Here is a 21,237-nt window from a genome sequence, read left to right as displayed (position 1 = left end):
ACACATTATTATAAAACATATTTATTTATTTGGAGAGAGGACCGGCCCGACGACACGATTGAGATTTTAGGCCCAACCGAGGACGAGACTCGGATCGGAATCGGGCTTATAGTTTACGTCTAGCGGTTACTACATTGCAAATTTGTTTTTCGTTATCAAAATGTATTGCTTTGTTGTAAAATTATTTTATTTATGTCCATATAGAAAATACAACCTGTCAATCAGTCCTTACTACATGTCGGACGATGGCGAAGACAGCCCGTTCATCTGTTCGGCACCCCGTGAGAACGGAATGCTTCGCTGTCACGATGTTCCGCCCTTCACTGAGGCCAAAACCGAATGCCAATTACCGGCGCCGTACCAAAGTCTGGATCCGGATGGAGCACCCCTTACAGTGGGAGGCGATAGCGTAAATGGCTGTATTAATTGGAATCAGTACTATAATACGTGTCTCCCCGGGGATCACAACCCTCACAAAGGAGCCGTCAACTTTGACAACATCGGCTATGCTTGGATTGCTATTTTCCAGGTATGATGTAAAATGGTTGTGTTTTATTTAAAAATGCACGAACATTGTTCTTTTTTTAAACTAGAGAGGTACGCATTGTGAAATCCTGCAGAGATCTGCAGTTAAGCTGCATTTTATATGAGATGTCCGTCACCTTTGCTCAGTCAGTATCTCACGTCCAAAAATGTTCTGTCGCTGCGGGCTTTCCTGACTGAAATTGAAGAAATGGCAGAACCATCTTTGTTTACAGAATGGGAACAGAACCCCTGAGGCCTTGGGATCGTGTAAAAGGTGTCATGACAAAATCAGTGACACGAGTCAAAATCAATCTTATAAAACTCCCTCAAAGCCTAGTCGTTGAAGTTTAATTTTCATGGGTTTTTGTTTTAAGTTAACTTCACAATGAGTCACTCTAGTTCAAGGGTCGGAACGTATGGCTTATGAACCAAATATGGCTCTTTTCATGAATGCATGAGTATATCTGGCTTGGAAGAAAAATTAAGGGTCATAGTAATCTTTTCGTGATTTTCCAAATGTAGTGTTTGCGAAACTGAAGCAACATAAAAACCTTTTGTTCAGTCCAAAATGTATCGTGCTTTCAACTGCAGTTTACTCACAGTGTTACACCAACAGACCACGTTTTGGCTGTACGTCTATAAGGAATCCTTCATATGGAAGCTCATTAAACAATCTATGTTCACTGCTGGGACATTTAATGATAAAAACCACAGAACAAAATGCCAAACAAGCACCCAGAGCAATTTATTAGTTGAGCGGTAGGGGTGGGAGGATCTCTGCACACCTAGCGAATGCCCCTTGATACATCCGTATCCTTCTCGTTTGTAGTATTTTGAAACATTCTCACAAAAGACTGTTCGGACCTAGTCTTGGAACCATTATTAACAACATAAAATGACATTCAAAATGAGCCTTAACATTTTTTAGTAACTGCGAGAGAGATACACATTGCAAGTAGTATGTTTGTTGACGTGGGACACAGTCTCTGACATTTTTATTAATTTATGAAATGTATCTAATAATCATATATTACAACAGGGAATATATGGTATGGCTCTCCCAAAAATTGAAATACAAATACAATGAAAAATTATTATATTTTGCTTTCATTGCTCTTTGAGTCCAAAATGATTCTGAACACCGTTCGAGCCTTTGGAGTTTTCCTGTTCCTCAAAACATTGTATGGATCAAGGGATCATATGCTAGGCTCAGCAGACGTTTGGCAATGGCAAATTCATGGGAGGATTTATTATACTAAGGCTTTGCTAGCTTCAGTATTTCTCCCTTCGAAGAAAGTTCCATGATGAACTGTACAGCATTAACCGAATTTACATGACCTGGAAACAAGACCGATGACTCATGCATTCAAGACAGTGCAGATATAAATAGTTTGTTCTTTTATCAGTTTCCAGCACCAAAAATATAACATAATTATTCGCCGTGTGCTTGTGACTAATATTAGCATAATGGGTGAGTGATTTTAGTTTTAGACCACATTTATGGGTCATTTACTTAAAAAGATTGTGCTCCAATTTAACTAAAATGTGTTGCTCTTTTTACAAATTTTGCATCCCTTAAGGTATTCTGTGAAAAAAAAATAGAAACTACGGATGGTTTGAAATATTCATATGGCATAAGATATACTGTATAGGCACATAAATCCACATTTTATTATATGCCTTGGCTTGAACCTGTCAGCATTTTTAATTCTTATTTTGGGTTTAACAATTTACCCGGAAAGAAAAAGTAAATCAAGAAAGAAACTGCAACACTACAAAAGTTATATCACATTTTTGACTGAATCTTTACAGTTGTTGCAAACGTGAATGTCTCATACCAGTAAACTGTTATGAAGTTGATCTGGGGCCACTAGGTTGTTTTCGCTGTAATTCGCTATGCAAGCTGAGGTGTAAATAGTGAGGAGTGATTTTATTATTGGCTTGGCAGTGCTCTGCCTCTGATTTCCGGGACCAGCAACCCGTATACTCATTAGTACGTGCCCTCCACCAAGGAGCTGTATCAGTTATTTGATGCAAACACACACTCATGCACAATTTATGTTTTACTTTCTATGGTTAAACATGACCGAAATAACACACTACATCACATTAAAGGGTATAGGTGTGATATTCTGTATATACATTCTAATTAATCCCCACCCTACTCCCCTCTTTCTGTCTCTCATACAGGTCATCACACTGGAAGGATGGGTGGATATCATGTACTATGTGATGGATGCTCATTCATTCTACAATTTTATATATTTTATACTGCTTATAATTGTAAGTAAAACATTTCTTGTTTTTATCTGCTCTTTATAGACAATGTGACACACAACAGCTAAATTAATTTATATTTGTCAGTGTGTATCATCGGGCATTAGCTATAAAAATGTGTTTGTGTACAAACCTACACTAAAACCCGAATATGCCGCCCAAATGTTCAAGAACAAAATTTTAGTAATGTAGGAATTTAAACTTCAATCACTTTGGCTCTCTCCGGGTGCATTTTAGATATTTGAAAAAGACTGTTATTATCTCCAGACCGTCTATTCAATCCATTCGATGTCTAAATACAGCTCAGGAACCTAGGGACTTGAAGCCGTAATTGGATGAGTCAAAATGGGATTATACTATGATCAATGTCAGAGCAAAAACTGATGATTGTTGAACTGGGATAATTGTCCACTATGCCAGAGCTAGTCATGTTTTGAAAATGTAAATTGAGTTTACAGTGGCACTCTGTCTTTCATTTTCCTGCACAGCTCAAGTCTGCTACAAACCTTAGTTTCAATCTGAAGATTTAGTATTTTTGCAGACCTTTATAATGGGCGCAGCATGATCCTGAAAAATAAACACAATGAGATTTTTTTAAAGGAATTTAAAAAAAAGTAGAAAAAAACACAGAAAAAGAAGAAAAAGTTTGTGTTGCATTCAAATAATTTCCAATTATATCAAGTGAATCTTGTTGCCAACATTGTACTTCCACTAAAAAATGTGATTAAGGACAGTTCTGTAACTAACAACCGACTAAATAAGCCCCCAAAAATGTTAATATTATGCGACAAAATATATCAGGAAATAAAAAGAAATCTTGTGAAAGAATTGTAAGAACAAACGACGTTTGTAGGCCGAACAAACGACGTTTGTACGCCGTACAACCTTTGCAATAGTACCTGAGTCAATTTATTCAAAAGAGAAACATAATTTTGCATTGCCGGAAACTCAGTAAAATGTAACTTGATGTCAAGTTTTGGACATTTTTGATAATTAATTATCTTGCCACACTTGGGATTGCTGTTGCTCACTGTTGTTTCAAGCGTTGCTCACCGACTTTGTGTGAACGCTCAGGCCCGTGGAAAATTAGAGGGAACATCGGTCAAGATGCATATGTGGCAAAAATTGATGCCCAATATGTCCAGTCGACTTAAGATTTCAGGTTTGGCTTTAGCCTAGTGTTTGATGATATTGTTTTTATAGATGGGTCGAAACCGACCCTAACAATACAAGTGTAGCAATTTCAATTAGAGCATTTTATAATGTAGTGGTTTTTTTTTTCGTTTTTTTAATTTTTTAATCTTATTTTGTTTTGCTTCGACATTCTTGACAAAGTAAAGAAACCTCGATGCAACAAACATACGTGTGTGGTTTTTGTATGCATTTAAAATCCAAAACGTGTCAGTGACCGGCAAAACACAAGAGGAGCGTTAATGTACAGTAGTTGACTTTAGAGCACTCGTCTTGGGGCAGATATGTTGCAGGATTGAGTCCCGGTTCCTCCGAGTTAAATATCAAAGTGTCCATGGGCAAGACACTGAACCCCTAAGGCACCCAATAAGCAGGTAGTCAGTCGCCTTTATCGGTCTGAGTGTGTGTGTGTGTGAATGGGTAAGTGTAAAGTACATTGTAAAGTGCCTTGAAAGGTCTTAAGTGACTTGAAAAGCACTACATAAATGCCAACAATTGACCATTCAGTTGGTTGTGTATAAACTGCATAATAAAGTCAGATTTCTCAGCCAATTTGCAATTGCATAACATGTTTTTGCTGGAAGATGCACTTGTGTGCTCAAAGTTGAGTTCTTCCTTCTGAAACCCAGAATAACCTTTCTAAACTCTGCTTTCGGTTCAGCACTGCTCTCTTATGCAGTAATGCTGCGTTGCCTCCTATCACATAATTTCCCTTATCGTGCCTTTGTGTAGGTTTTCAAAGATCCCGGCTTTAGCGATATTTTGAACTGCTTTATGAGCTTGCTGTCTGCTTGTCGTTTGATGTAAAAGTGCTTATTATGCACTTGGAAAAAAATGAGGACAGGAAAATAAGCTGTGTTATGCATGATGAAAATAATAATTAAAAAAACAAGATAATAAATTATAAAAAAAATATCATATAAATAATTGATTTCGTGAGCCTGCTTATCGCATTTATTTGTCTTAGTTAATTAATAGTCTGTAGCAACGATATGTTTAACACACATTTTGATTGATGGTTAGTTGGCTATTTACCTGGTTAAGACTTATCTTCATAATTAGAAGGCTTTATTATGTTTGACAACTGTTTTACGATCGACATTGTTTAGCCAAACCCTTTTAGTCTTAATTAAATGAAAGCTCCAATGATACTGTGCTCTTGGCGAGGGAGGATTGATACAAATATTGATAAGATCGACAATAACCAAGAGCATGGATCAGATCAATACTATTGTCCTGGAATTGATACTTCACCCCTCACCCAATTTCCTCAAAGTGTCGCTTTTATATGTAGATAGCGCAGTCCTTCTTTCTTTTACCAGCACCCATGGCCATTCTATGTTTATTGCCAAGTTACGCGACAGCTAGGCACGGATTTAGCACCTCTCCCTACATGACCTGCTACTACATCTTGCCTGACAGGCAGTAGAGGGCCGCGTTTACCTGCGCATCCTATCGGAAGCTACATTTGACAGAGGCAAACTGGTAGCGCAGCGTGGTGTGGACTATTTTTTAAACAACAGAAAAGGATAATGCCAGTTGTCATTTGTGTGGTTAAGCTGTCTGCTGCTGTGGTATCTCCACACATTTACATGAGCACATGCAAAAAGTTCACCATGCTGAGCAGCAGTGAGCTGGAAATAAAAACGTAAACACAGGGTTCACGCAGGTCTTAAAAACCTTAAACAGTCTTAAATTTGTTGACCGCAAAAAAGGAAGGGTCTTAACTTAAATTTCATTTTCAAATGTCTTTTGTTTTCCCTGTCTCATCTGTGGTAATAGAGCTAATGACTGTATAGTAATTAAACGAACAAAAGGATTGTTGAGTCGTAAAATTATTTTTCATTTTCGATTGTATTGTTTACATGATTTGAACTTTCCGACTTAATTTTCAAAATCTTGTGCAATGCAAGGTTAAGTGGACATGTTGACATTAATAAATTTGTATTATTTTTACGCTTGTGCTTTTTTATTTGACTCTCTTTGGCTTCTGTTCTACCACAGATGTAATACAAAATATTTCTAGCTATTTTTCATACTCTTTAAGTTTGACCGAATTAAAGTTATTACAAAAATACGAAATATTTTTAGTGCCCAAAATATTTGTGCTGTGTTTATCATTAATACAAAGTAACTCAAGGCGGAGAATTCAATTACTAAATGTTCATGACCCTTCCAAGCAACAAGGATTAGTAATGGATCAGTATCGATCAATACTACTATATACTGTATTTACTTGAATTGATACTGATCTTCCCTGGTAAACTGTCCTATAAAAAATGATACAACACATGTTTTCAAAATTGTGGTGGGAGATGTCTTTATCTATTTGATTATGAAATATTCTTTCAATTCCCTCCATGAACAGGTGGGATCTTTCTTCATGATCAACTTGTGCCTCGTGGTTATCGCCACCCAGTTCTCAGAGACGAAGCAACGTGAGAACGCTCTTATGCGTGAGCAGCGAGCTCGCTTCATGTCCAACGACTCCACGCTTGCCAGTTACAGTGAACCTGGTTCGTGTTATGAGGAGATGTTGCGCTACATCAGTCACCTCTACCGCAAGTTCACACGCAGGCTGCAGAGGATATACTCGGTTTGGCACAGGTCAGATTTGGACTGTATGAGCTATTAAAGGAAATGTTGAATAAATTACTATATTTTCTGGCCATACATATGGACGTGTGCCTTATAATCAGGTGCACCTTATGTACCAAAACAATGTGTGCATTTTTTTTTATATTTTTCGCTGCTTTACTATGGTGGCAACAGGGATTGAACCCAGATAGCAGAAAATCCTAAACAACAGAACAATAAGGACATTAAAAATTTGGGGAAAGAAAATAGGTCTTATTTGATTACCACACTATTTTTAGTCACAGTGACATATACAAATGTTAGAGAAATGAGAAATAAGAGAGTCTTTTAAAATCGGTATAAAGTTTTGATTCACTCTTTTCAGCTCTAAGCATTGTAAGTGACAAACGTTGTTGAATTTGTGCGACCGTGCATTTATTTATATCTCTCAGGTTGGCCTAACTACTTCCCACTATGCCTTTCTCTTCATTCAGTTCGGAATCTTATGCGCTTCGTTCGGAAATACTTTGGGGTCGGCGATACAATACTGTATTTCAGTAGTACTCAACATATTCTGTACCACGGACCGGTTTAATGTCTGTGAATATTCTCCCATCTTGGCCCAATAATAACATCAGCAACGTGACACGTGACTAGAAAAAGTGTGATGATGACATAAAACATCCTACATGCCGACATTTCTTGAGTAAATATTTTGTAAATTATAACTATAACCTTATCCTCCTTGTTTTATAACCTTATCTTCTCTGTTCCTTTATCTTCTTGTTTTTTTTTTACCTCACTGTGAATGTGTGACACTGGAGTGTCATGCCCAATTTCGTTGTCACAATATGTTAACCCATTTTGTTACAATGGCAATAAAGGTATATTCTATTCTATTCTATTCTATTCTATTCTATTCTATTCTATTCTATTCTATTCTATTCTATTCTATTCTAAAACCCATAAAAGCCTTCTTAAGTGATGTCTGTGTCCCTCATAGTCTAGTGGATAGGATCCAGTGTGCTCCCCACCGCGATTAGGGTTTGAATCCCATTGCATCCATTTTTTTGCAATTGTGATCAGCGATATTTTTCGACTAGTCAAGTCAAGTCATGTTTATTTGTATAGCCCTTAATGACAAAGAGTTTCAAAAGGCTGCACAGACCACAGATTATTGCAAACCACAGACTATTATTACAACACCCCCCTGATCTAAAACCTACATGAGGGACCGGAACATAGGGGGAAATCTAAAGGATATGAGGGAGCGTGGTTTTGTCCAATAATGATTTTGTATTGCACACACATGGTCAATATTTCATTTTGTAGCAATTTAAACCCTTACTGCAGTTTAAATTATCTGCACCTTGTGCGCCTTTTTTATGGAAAAATATTAAAAAAAACTCATTTTTGGGGTTGCGCCTTATAACCCGGTGCACGTTATACTTTGGAAAATATGGTACTTTACGTTGCGTGTTTGCTTACATCTTCCAATCCTTTATTTCGAAATATGCTTTATTACTTTAAGCAATATAAACTCAAATGGTTGTAGGCGGTTGCTGGAAAGACTTTAAATAATAATAATAATAATAATAATTTCCTTGTATTGTCAAAGCCAACTATTGACACCCTAGGAATAAAGAAACAAGCTAAAGCTTAAGTGTGAAATATTATGTCAATTTTACTGTATATATATATATATATATATATATATATATATATATATATATATATATATATATATATATATATATATATATGTATATATATATATATATATATATATATATATATATGTATATATATATATATATATATATATATATATATATATATATATATATATATATATATATATATATATATATATATATATATATACATATATAAGACTTAACTTAAGTTACAAACCGAGGGATTTTTTTTTTTTTTTAAATAACACGTATTGAACATATCGAACCTAATTGATTCTCAAATAGATTCCGTTACGATCAGATAAACAAAGCATTATTTTCTTATGACTCTGCAGTAATCTTTTGTTTTCAACACTAAAGAATTCCTTGATATAAAAATCACCATTACATGGACATTAAATGAAAGAAGCCGGCTTATTTATTTTTGGGCTAAAGTCACTTCGCAAAATGAAACAACAGCAATGTTGTTTCATCCACTAAACGATAATAAAATAAAGTTCAAGGAGAAGTAACGTACAGTGATAACAGAGACACAACGGCCCCCTGTTCCGATACTGTAATGAATCAAGATCATCTTAAGGGCCGAAAAAAACCTTATTGGGGCCGAACTTGGCACCCAGGCCCTAACCTTCACATATTGTATGTGCTATGGATAAAAAATAAACTTCGCATAGCAAAATTTACAGGAACTGCCTAACTTTTGCATAGGGCTATAACTTGTGTTATTCAAGAAGATATACTGATTCTTAAATGCTTCACTGACTGTGTTTCCAAGCAGTTTGGGTCTCAGTACTCTGATGTTATTTCCAACACATTTAAATGATGTCATTTGCAAGTATTGGGTGAATAAATAGCTTACCTATATGCAAATGAGCCTAATGGATGAACAACTTAGAATTTGCCAACACGAGCGCAATTAGCCACATGCAGCTTGAGCGAAAAAGATAATGTGTTTAGAAATCTGGTGTAAACGTGATACTTCGCTGAAGCCTGATGATTAGCACTAGGAGGGGGCTTTCTTCTATGATTGGAGCCAGGCACAGTCAAGCCAGTTGCATTCAAAAGCTCATTTTTTTAATGAATGTTGCTTTTTGAGCCTTTAGACCAGGGTCAGCAACCTATGGCTCGTGAGCCATATGTGGCTCTTTTCATGAGTATGCATAGCTCAAAGATAATTGGACTCAGGCGATCCGTATCTAGAACGTGCCATAATTGATAATTTCAAGGTCAAGTATTTTTCCTTGCGAAACCAAAGGATACCTAATTAAGACAGCTGTCCAGTATATATAAGGAATGGTTTCCACTACAGTTTACAGTCAAGGTATCACATTAACAGACTCCATTTTGACTGTATATCGCCAAGGACACCTTTATATGGAAGACCATGAAAGAATGGATGTTCACTGCTGAGACACTTTATGATGACAAAAGACAGAACAAACTGTAAATGCCACAAAATACAAGTAAAGCTTACACCTACTGCACCTACTGTACTGAATAGAAGTTAATGTAACTTTAAATTAACGTAAACACAAAACACGTTTTCTTTTTTTTTGCCTGTACTAGTTTGTATGTGCAAATGGGATGAGCTGATGCTAGCAGAAAGCAGTCATAAGCGTTGAACGGTCTCTGGTGATAGCCTCTGGGACTGCTCATGATCTGAGTTTCCGTTCGTACAACTCGTAGACCAAAATTCTCGTGTCCTTGTATGCAGAACTTTGATCATTTTTAAAATGACTTAATTTTATTATCTTTTTCCAGTAAACGGCGTAAAAAGGTGAATCCTAACGGCAGCGGTGGCAGCAACAACAGCGGAGGTAATGGACACGGCCACAGTTCAAGTAGAGGCACGGGCCCAGGTAGCTCATTGTGGTTGAGGCCAATACACAGCCTGCTGCAGAACCATCAGCACCAGCACTGCCGCCTACCTAATGGGGGCCGCCATGCAAGCAGCGTGGCGGGCGCGGAACATTTGGCTGGGGACGGTGGCATTGGATCAGTGGAACTCGAGATGAAGGCACTTGGGAAAGGAAGTCGAAACGGAAACAGCAGCGGAGGCGCTCAGTTGGCGGTCAGCCAAGGCATGGGGGCCTTGCTTAGGAGACTCAACGGAGGAATGAACTACCCGACTATTCTGCCGTCCTTTGTGTGCAGCTACAACAGCAAGACGCCACCGCCTCACTCACAGCAGGGTGGATGCAGTCCGGACACGCATCCATCAAACCATTCCACGTCTGAACACTCTGAAAAAGTGAACAAGCTCTACCAGCTTGTGGGACAACGCAGTAAGATGATAATACATTCAAATTTCTGACATAGTACAATTGCACAACCGTTGAAACGTTAGAAACTGTAGAAATGTTCTTGTTTTTTTAGGCAAAACTGTTTTTTTTTTTCTTTTGGATGACGGTAACATGAAACTAATCACAAATACACCCCATTCATGAAGGTGGTAAATGACTATTTTAGCTGAAAATGAGTTTTTAATGCATTATTTACATAAGTGTAGAGAGGCCCTTTTCCAGCAACCAGCCATCCAGTGTTCTAAAACTATATGATGTCTGCTAATTGTGTTAAATGCCAATGGATGATTAGAAAACCCCTTTGCAATTATGATAGCACAGCTGAAAACAGTTTAGCAGGTTGGATATGCTATACCATAGACCAGGGATGGGGAACAAGTTTGACACAAAGAGCCGAAAAGTTTAACTGTGAGAGAGCCACACCATGCACTGACCTGCCATGACAGACAGACAGACACAAACACACACAATTAAAAACATATTATTTCCCAAATCACACTCCTCTCCTTGTAATACTACAAGTATTGTTCTAGTGTTGATTTAGAGGAAAGTGTCCACCCTCAATACACAAAAAAATAAACATGAAACAAGAGCCACAGTATATAGAAAATATGATGAGGCAAAGAGCCGCATTTTTATTGGCCAAGAGCCACATGCGGCTCCAGAGCCATGTGTTCGCCACCCCTGCCATAGACCTTCTCTTGAGCTCGTTGAGTGTCTGGATATTCATATATATGGTAATGATTAAAGTCTGAAAACAGTCATTGACTTCTACTTCTTGAAGATATTAGTGAATGTTGAAAATTCTCAACAGCTAATCTAATTTTATCCTTATCTGGTACCACCGCAAAATAGCAGTCTGCAGCTACAGACAGCAAGTTCCTATCAGACTGGGTCAAACAATAGTTCACGTGATAGGGGCCGGTCACACAGCCGTTTGCGGCTGAATCACGGCCAGAAATTTCTGCCTGTGAGGCGGACGCTATTGGACGCTTTGAGATCGGCATACAGACGAGATACAGCAGTGCTTTACTCGCGGTCGGAAATTCACACGCGGTTGGCCGCGCGAAAAAGTTTTGAGCTGCTCAAAACTTCGAGCACGTGTTAACCGCGGGCGGCACACGAGGTGATGACGCGGAAATGACGCGGAACGACGTGCTCTGGCCGCGGCCAGGGCGTGGTTACACATGGGTAGGACGGGAAATTTCAGCGGGTAATCGTGGGTGGAGCATGGTAATAGCATATTCTGCGCCTGTATCGCGGTGTTATCACGTGAAATTAGCGTGTTACGCGTGTGACGGTCAAACGCCTTTCTCCGTGTATATACAGCGCGATTTGCCGAGCACACGTGAGTTGTGCTCGAGACGTCAAGGGGTGAACATGGATCCCCGTCACCGTAGTGACCTCGTCTTAATCCATTTTTATTTCTTGACATTTCTTTTCATTTCATAACAAGATGATAAAATAAAAATGAAAAACTATTATAATAATAACATTTTGGCTTCTTCGATGCCATAGCTTGAAATCTTGATCTTCACGGGACTGTGTCTTGAGCGGTTATGATTTCTACAGCCCGGTGTTATGCCGAGAAATACATCCCTGCCGAGATTAACATCCCCTCACTACTACAACCACTTTTACCTCGTTTTATCTCACTTTTATATCACTTTTAGGGAATGTAATGGCGAACATATAACCAAAACCACTTCGTCTTGCATTTGTTGGGAATGTAATACAACTTAAACCAGTCCGTCTTTGTTTTTGTTGTGAACGTAATCGAACGGTAATGCACACCGTATATAAAATCCTCCCCCCTCGCGTGAACGCGCATTCTGCTGTGCTTCCAACAAAAGCGATCGTATTCTATATAAAACGCTTATTAAAACAATAAAGCGAGCTAATTATAACAATTGGGAGATCCTAGTCTATATAACGCGTTTATTTAAACAATAAAGTGCGATCGTATTCTACAAAATGCGTTTGTTAACGCGGATGAAAAAGTCACCAACGTCAATGCACGCTTCCAACAAAAGCGATCGCAGCAGAATGCGCGTTCACGCGATGTGGTGGGGGGGTTGGGTGGTTGCGTAGGAGTCGGATTTGGGCACAACACCGGCACGGGAGCTTTTATACCCGTGGTCCACACGAGAAAATGACGCGGAAATGACGCGATGAGGAAGTGGAACAGTCGCCGGCGTCTGTTTTGCGGGCATACCACCGATGAACAGCGGGTTGGCCAATTTTGCGCATTTTCCATCGCGGGCAACCACGGGCAAAAAAAAACGCAAAATTTTAGCCGTGATTCAGCCGCAAACGGCTGTGTGACCGGCCCCTTAGAAAGGTGAATTCTCCAGTGACTCGAAGCTCATTTATTCCTACTTCGGGGTCACATATCTTAATTTACCTTATATTTTGTCACTGTCGGCTGCTGCCCAAATATTTTTTAAAGGGTATGTTCTTCGAAGTTTAAGACAGCTCTTATACTATATTGTTAAAAAAATTTAAGCAAAGCCCACTACAAAATGTGTATAATCATCACACAAGACCGTTCATAAATGCCCTACATGTGTCTGCTGCGCAGAGGGACCTATAGGAGAAATGCTCATACATGGTGCTACCCTCTCCCCCTCATGCCCCTGGCAGGTCACCAGAGTGTGCTGTACCAGCTGGCAGGCGTGGTACCCAGTCCACTGCTCCTGGAGCTTCTGAGCTGCCCTCTGTGTGCCCGCAGCCTGGAGACCTTGGAATTGGAGTTGGCTGATTCGGAAGCTTGCAAGGGAGAAGCTGATGGACTGCATGACTTCCCTCAGGTCATTCTGGAAGGCTAAAATGTGTTGTGACTAAAAGAAGAGATGAATATTTCTCTGACTTGAACAATAGCACAATAACAGTTGAAAAATGATTTTAATATACAGTTGTACCTTTCTATACAAGCACCTTTAAACACAAGAAATTCAGCACAAGAGTTATATTTGCAGAAAAAAACAAGAACTCGCTGTACGAAAGAAAATACATTTCATGAGCAGACCCTGACGCTACCGCTCACTGCTCGTAAATGATCACTGCTTGTGACTGCTCACTTCTTATGACTGCTCAGTGCCAGCCTCAGCTCGTCCAGTTTGCGCATGCAAAACTACTAAAGGCAAAAAATAACAATTGTGCTGTAAACTTTTTTTGTGTGTTTGTTCATTTAAAGTTAGAGTGACTTTAATTTTAAGTGTACAGTAAATGCTTACATACAATTCCGGTCTCTCGATCTTATCCTTGTCAACCTCCGCCAATAGCTTCCTGTATTAATGATTGAAAATCTTTTGAATTAGGCAATAATAAACCTTACTAAAACAATGCAGAACCTACTTATGGCAAGACAGAGTATGTTGAATACTGCTACGATTTTATCAATCTACAGTGACATTGTCGCCTGAGACGAGTAACTGGGAAGATCCAGATAGAGTTGAAATATGCAAAAAGAGATTATTATTTTTAATTCATAAATTTTCAGTATAAAAATTACACAATTTGAAATGATTACGTAAAGGATAAGGGGAATAGGGTGGAGCTTATTTTCAAAGTTCCAAAAAGTCACTGTCTTACCCCCTTATTGGGTTCCATTACACAAAAGAACAATCGCTGTGCAGGTTGGTCTAAATAAAACAAATTTTAGAGGTAGCTCAATTGCTGAGAAGTTTTCCATCAGTTTTCTCAAATGGGAGTTCTCGAGATGCTGGGATAAGCCTCAAACGATTATTACCCACAAGTCATTGCTCAGCCAGATCAGTCTAATTCAACTAGTATAATTTTTGTGTTTTCTTCACAGTAAGGCCTGAATCATGGCACCTCTTGCTGCAATTGCCCCTTGCACTGATTTGCAGCTTTTAAAGTGTGAGGTGGAATATTCAAACATAAATGCTGCAATATCTAAGGCTGCCCTTCAAAAAATTTCCAATCACCTGTGGTTTCTAACACCAGAAACGGTTACACTCGCTTTGTTTGACAATCAAGTCAGTGCATCAACAACTCATGGTGGCTGCAATGAAAAATAAGGACAATATAGATGAAATTGCTGTACTGGATTTTCAAAAGAGGATATTTGTAGATTTAGACACTGTTAGTAGCAAATGTACAGAAGACTTTGTGTCCTCTCGATCTAGCACTTTCTTTAAAATCATTACCCTTCCTGTTGGCTATCTTGATGTTGAACGACAAGAATGTGAATTACGGGATGACTTCAAACAAGCTTTGGAAACTGTTCAGGTAGTCATTGTGCTCAATGATCTTGCAGAACGAGGTGTACTGCAAGGAATACTGTGCTCATATCACAAAAGACGAAACTGATCTGCAGCATCTGCTGCAAATTGCTAAAAAACATTGCAAAACTTTTCCTGACAGCCGCAAAGAGACTCTAACAAAGGACTGAGATTTTTGTATTGTTTGTATTATGTACCTAAGCCATCATTATTATTTGTGTGAAACCGGCTTAATCTGCGCTAATCTAAATTTATAGAGTGATTGAGCTACCTGTAAATATCAATTTACATGACTGAAACTTCTGCTGTCTAGTTTTTGGTGGAAGTGGAACATTTTTGTGGGGTAAGATAAAAGAATACATGAAATAAAAAAATATTGGTCATATAAGCTCCACCCTAATGGGGAACATATATAAGTTGACAGGTATTCAGTCCCTGTCCGTCTCCACTACGCCCTCCTATGCTCTCCACCACTCACGAACCCTCGGTAAGGCGACCGCCTCCGCGTTAAATGCTCATAATAAACTCTCATTTTCCTTTTTTAATATCATCCTATGTATCTTTTACAGCATTTTTTATGTTTAATTACTATTTGAATGTATTTTCAATGATAGCTAGTTTGGGTTCCCTTTGCTACTTTTGGGGACAGGAACAGGGCAATTAGTTATTCAATATTTCATATCTGGAAAATTCACACATTTTAAGAGCAATATGAGCCACAAGCATGACCCTCGAACACATTAAACTTGCATAAAGAGTTACAACTGTATATCAAGCTACTAGATTCATAGGTTACAAATGAAAATGTAATCTGGTGTTTTTACGATTAATCAGTCACAGTTTCCTTGTTTGAAATTCGTAACTTTTAGGGTGCAGATTTGAGAAACGGCAGAGGTCGGAGCCGGCAACACGGGGCTTTGGAGTACAAAAATGGAGCTCTTCGGGCGTGGATGATGTTCAGAGAGAAGCTGAAGAGAATAGTGGAGAGCAAATACTTCAACCGAGGGATCATGATTGCCATCCTTGTCAACACTCTCAGCATGGGGATAGAGTACCATGAACAGGTAACGGCCATTTTGGACGCAATTTTACACAAACTCCGCTTTGCAATTCATCAAAAAAGCGAAAACAGTATTTTATACAGTTTCAGTTGCATGTCATGAGTGTCCATTGCTGTTTCTTTTCTTATTTCTTCTACACATCTATCTACACAGAGTCTGTGCACTCAGATTACAGACATTATAGATTACGTACATGGAAACCATGAAATGATTACAAATAGAGGAAGATGTTGCATAAGTGTCCTCTTGTTCTGTATTCCCTCTACAGTATGAGTGCATACTTGTATGAGACCATGCAAGAATGTTGGAAACAAAACGTTGTTAAAAGGAACCAGAAAAGACTTAAACTAAGATCAAGACATAATATTCGTTCTTATGTTTGTTCAGTAATGGCGTTAGAATGATACTGCTTATGTTCCAATGATGCCATTGTTCAGTTGCGGAAATTGATTACCTATTCAAGAATTCTTTGCATTATTTATATTAGCAAAATACTCCAACATTGTTAAATTGTGTGTAGTGTCAAATCTGATCATTTCCCTTACATTGATAATGCTTAAATGCTTTAAAAAAATCTGAATTATCAACTGAACGTAAACACAGCAAATTCCCATAAAACCCTCAACTCCCATGTATTATCAGTAGGGTTGAACCTCACAATCAGGAATTTCCGGTGTAAAAATTGATTAGAAATGATTGCCCTGCAACTATTTCAGTTCCCCGTGTAACTGCTGGTTCTGGAGCAAGAGTAATTAATAACGGAGCCTCCGTCTGCTGTTATGGGAACGTGGGAATTTGAAAATCGTTTTGTGAATGTTGATAAAAAGCCTTGTGAAAGCTTGTCAATTCACAACAATGTAAACATTCAAAGTTTAGTAAACACCTTCAAAGTAAAGACTGTTTCGCATTGATTGAACAATGTTTAGCATTTACTTAGAACATATGATTTGGGAGGATTAACATATACATTGTTTGAATATATTCTGGCATAGTTGAATCACTTGGGGGAACTATCAATTTTTTATCAAGGGCTATACAAATGAATATGACTGGACTTAAATTAAACATATCCAGAGTTATTTCTACTTCTGTTGCAAATATACAATAACATCACCTTCAAGTTTAGAATAAATATTTTTTTATCTTCATCCTTACCCACATTTGCTTTTCCTGCAGCCAGAAGAACTGACAGATATCCTCGAGATCAGCAATATCGTGTTCACAAGTATGTTTGTTTTGGAGATGGGATTCATGCTGCTGGCGTTTGGCCTCTTTGGATACATCAGAAATCCATACAACATATTCGACAGCATTATTGTCATCATTAGGTAAGCAATCTTATAAATTCTTCATCTAACTTTTTATTGTTCCAATTGACTTACAAAAGGCTAGTAATCAACATATGAATCAACATAATGAGGTTTTATAACGGCACTATTGAAATTGTTTCAAATGAAACATAGGACTGCAATCTCAAATTAACCAGTGAGCAAATTAATGTGTTGCAGAGTTTGCATATATTCCCCCCGTTCTTGCGTGGGTTTACACCGAACAATCCGGTTTCTTCCCACATTTTATTAACATGCCTGTCAGGTTTATTTGCAGGTCCAAATTGTCTCTAAGTGTGAATGAGCGAGTGAGTTCTCTGTCTCTGTGTGCCCTGCAACTGGCTGTCAAACAGTTAACGGTGTCCCCTGGCCCACTGCCCGAAGATAGCTGGGATGGGCTCCAGCACACCCGTGACCCTACTGAGGATAAGCGTTTCAGAGAATGGATGGATGGGATGGATGGTTATAGACCACATTTCCATCTAAAATCACGGGAATACTGTATACTTTTTACTTGATGCATTGCATGTTGTCCCTACTAACTTTAATGAAATTGACCAAACAATTCAAAATAATCATTATTCTCTCCTTTTTCAACTGCAACTCCTTCTCAGTGTTTGGGAGATAATCGGTCAATCAGACGGTGGGTTGTCAGTCCTGCGCACTTTCCGCCTGCTTCGAGTCCTGAAGTTGGTCCGCTTCCTGCCCGCGTTGAGGAGACAACTTGTCGTTTTGATGAAGACAATGGACAATGTGGCCACCTTTTGCATGCTTTTAATGCTCTTCATCTTCACTTTTAGGTGTGTATTAGTTTGAAATGATTTTAAATTGCCCTTATATGACCTGTGCTTATCACATTTTTTGTTTCCCCTTGCAGTATACTTGGTATGCATCTGTTTGGTTGCAAATTTAGTCTTCAAACAGAAGATGGCGACACCATTCCAGACCGCAAGAATTTTGACACTTTGTTGTGGGCAATCGTTACCGTTTTTCAGGCAAGTTGACTGATAATGATGATCAATTATATCAACTAAAATAAACAATGATGCATGATGGAACACTTCTCAAGAAATTGTAGGGAAAAAAAAAATCAAACGCAAGATGCTTCTCATTATCTGTTCCAATGAAGTTGGGGCATTTAGTAAATGTGTGAAAACGATGGATTTATTTTATGCATAATCCTATTTATAGATATTCATTGACAAACATTTTGCAACAGTTGATTTTTGTAGTCAAAGAGTACAATGACAATACTAGCCTGCTTGCAGGCTAGACCTCCCCTTTTAGTAATGTGTCTATAATTCATGACGTGTTTTATTGCATGTTGAATTTTACATTAGTCAAAGGATTTACATATCAATATTGTATGTTTTTATCAAAATAACACTCGATGTAATCAGAAACGTATTTTGATACGTCAAATAAGCTAAGATAGTAAATTACTGTTATGATGAGTTGTGTTTACTGTGAAAGTTAAAATGCCATGTAAAACCCTTAAGTGCAATTTTATTTTTGTATGGGATGATGCATTCGCTATGTCCACCTGCCATCAATTACCTCCCATCTATTTCATTAAGTCACAGTAAATATGTTATTTGAATGGCTGGACAGCCCCAACATCTACGTGGTGCCAGAAAGTAAAAACCCCGCCAGAGTTTGGATTTTACCACATGTGGTTTTACCAGGTCAATGAGCTACCACACCTCAGTTGAGTGGAAGCACCTGTACTTTTAAAACCAAGGGAGGACACAAGTTGTTTATTACTGGACCGGTATTTGCTATTATATTTTTAAAGGATTTTAAGACGCAGCGACGTGTGCCAGTCAGCTTTGCCAAACTCCGCTCATTAGTCAAAAGCTGACAAGTGAATAACTCCAATGCAGGCACCACTCTTCTGGCCAGCTTAGTATACAACTTCTCAGTGTGCGTGCCAAAACAACTGAGAAGCATTTCCTGCAAGCACGACTGTCATGTGCAGGGGTACTGTATATATGCTGTACTTTTGAGGATTTTAACGCACACACACACAAGCATCACAAACACGCACAGGCCAGAGAAGAGTAGAGTGCAGGCCTGCTACCTCCCTGCCACGGGCTTTGAGTGGGCAGGGAGCTTTCATGCTGCATCATGAACACTGCCCTAGATTTAAATGCTTTCATCTCTAGCATTGGTTTTGTAGCGACTTGGAATACACACACACACACACACACACACACACTCACACGATATGCAGGCACACTCACTCACATAGACCTTGCTTGTCATCTTATTGTAATCCCTTGTGGAAGAAGTTGAAGTACTGCTCCAGGATGGCAGTGAAAAAAGCTCTTCTCAAAATGAAGAAACGTTAAGTACTGTAAAAGTTTGAAATCTATATTTTTATGTCTACTGTATAATTTTTTTCTTTTCTCCCAATGTTCTTTGATATCCTGATTTCCTAAAACTGTGTCCTACTTATTGCGCAGATTTTAACCCAGGAGGATTGGAACGTGGTGTTGTACAACGGTATGGCCTCCACATCCCCCTGGGCGGCCCTATACTTTGTGGCCCTGATGACCTTCGGAAACTACGTGCTTTTCAACTTGCTGGTGGCCATCCTGGTTGAAGGATTTCAGGCTGAGGTGAGTCTAGTTATCTTTACAAGAAATCCTTTTATTTGTTGGTATTAACTCTGTGTCTTACACAATTTAGAATGGAATGGACTATAATTGTTTAGTCATTGGTTACAATGTAGTGTTCATCGTTTACAACTAAAATAGAGGTGGCACTCCAGGATAAACAAGTAATAAAAGTTCCAATTAAAAAACACAGTTATCCCTGTTTCGTGTTTTACCTCCTTTGCTGATTTTTATCGAGTTCTGCATTCTGAGTAGCTATATAGTCTTCCTCTTTTCCGCGTGTGTCTTCCTGCCCCTCAATGACATTGCGGTCTGAATTTTCGGTTGGTTGGATCCCTTTTACCACTAGGGTCGTAGAAGATACAATTTTCCGTGGTGTGTCTTGGGCAAGTACAGCCTGGTGGTTCCCATCCCTCTCCAGGCGAACACATTTTTCCACAGGGTCTTGAAACAGGGACCTTTCGCGTGCTAGGCAAATTGGCTAAACACTCCACTACAGAAATGCAGTCTGAGTTGTAAATATACTTAGAACAGCTTGACATACTTAAATAATGCATGATTATGTTTGTTTCTAATTTAAGCTTCTCAGAAAGCCATCATTTGAACAAAACACTCTAGATCGACAAAATCATTGGCAGGCGGGGCTAAAAGCCAGATGAAGATGCTTTCTAATGCCAATAAATCAGCACTGTAGCCAAATGCAGCTTGTTGGCACCCTCTAGCTGCCCCCTGTGGCTTTTTAAAAAAGGTTTGGTCATGGAAAATTATAAAGTTCCTGTAAAAATAGCAATCAAAGCATATCTTAAACATTTTCCAATGAATCTAGATACAATATATGTTTCCATCCTTAAAAGGCTAAATAGCACATTTGCCTAACATGCAAAAAGTCACTGGTCCTAGACTAGTAACTTTGCGGGTTTTGACTATTGAGGGATCTTTTTGGAATGCAGCCCCTGCGAAAAACAAAGAACTACTGAAATAGGATAGACAGGTAGTATTTACAAGAAAGAGGTTGTAGACCAGCATAATTTGTATTGTCCAAACATAACATAAAGAAACAAGGTATGAATATCAATTTTTTATACATTTTTTGTTTTGTGTGCTTGCTCAAGGTGGTGATGGCGAAGGGGAAGAAATGTGTGTCTCCTGTAAATGATCTATTTATCATCATTTATAGCACTGAATTACACCGTTACATTGTGCCTAACAGAACAGACAATTGCCCAACAGTGGTGGGTTTATATTGTGGTCAATTGTCAGGCGAAGAGAGAACAGTTTTATGTTGGCTTTAAAACAACAACCCTCATTCACACCAGTTTGCAGGGTTACGGCCTTGTCTTGTTGTTAATAAACCCCCAGTTGAGCCTTTGCAGGGCCATAGGTGCTGCTTCTTAATTACAGACATGAAACATC

The 21,237-nt window shown here is 38.6% G+C and overlaps 1 protein-coding gene across 2 annotated transcripts in view; it reads left to right on the top strand.

The window, feature by feature from the left end:
- Positions 1-21,237, top strand: part of cacna1ha (calcium voltage-gated channel subunit alpha1 Ha) — a 72,330-nt gene that overhangs the window by 8,892 nt on the left and 42,201 nt on the right. For both annotated transcript variants that reach the window (XM_088353634.1, XM_088353549.1), the window contains exons 5-14: positions 205-529; positions 2,716-2,808; positions 6,362-6,600; positions 10,029-10,552; positions 13,214-13,380; positions 15,687-15,881; positions 17,055-17,206; positions 17,821-18,006; positions 18,084-18,201; positions 19,672-19,827. In XM_088353634.1, coding sequence (XP_088209760.1) covers positions 205-529; positions 2,716-2,808; positions 6,362-6,600; positions 10,029-10,552; positions 13,214-13,380; positions 15,687-15,881; positions 17,055-17,206; positions 17,821-18,006; positions 18,084-18,201; positions 19,672-19,827 — 2,155 coding nt within the window. The remainder of the gene's footprint in view (positions 1-204; positions 530-2,715; positions 2,809-6,361; positions 6,601-10,028; positions 10,553-13,213; positions 13,381-15,686; positions 15,882-17,054; positions 17,207-17,820; positions 18,007-18,083; positions 18,202-19,671; positions 19,828-21,237) is intronic.

Source organism: Urocampus carinirostris, chromosome 1 (genome assembly GCF_059441175.1).
Source record: "Urocampus carinirostris isolate Australia breed hairy pipefish chromosome 1, RoL_Ucar_1.0, whole genome shotgun sequence".
Classification (NCBI taxonomy): domain Eukaryota; kingdom Metazoa; phylum Chordata; class Actinopteri; order Syngnathiformes; family Syngnathidae; genus Urocampus; species Urocampus carinirostris.
This window is presented reverse-complemented; position numbering and strand designations above follow the sequence as displayed.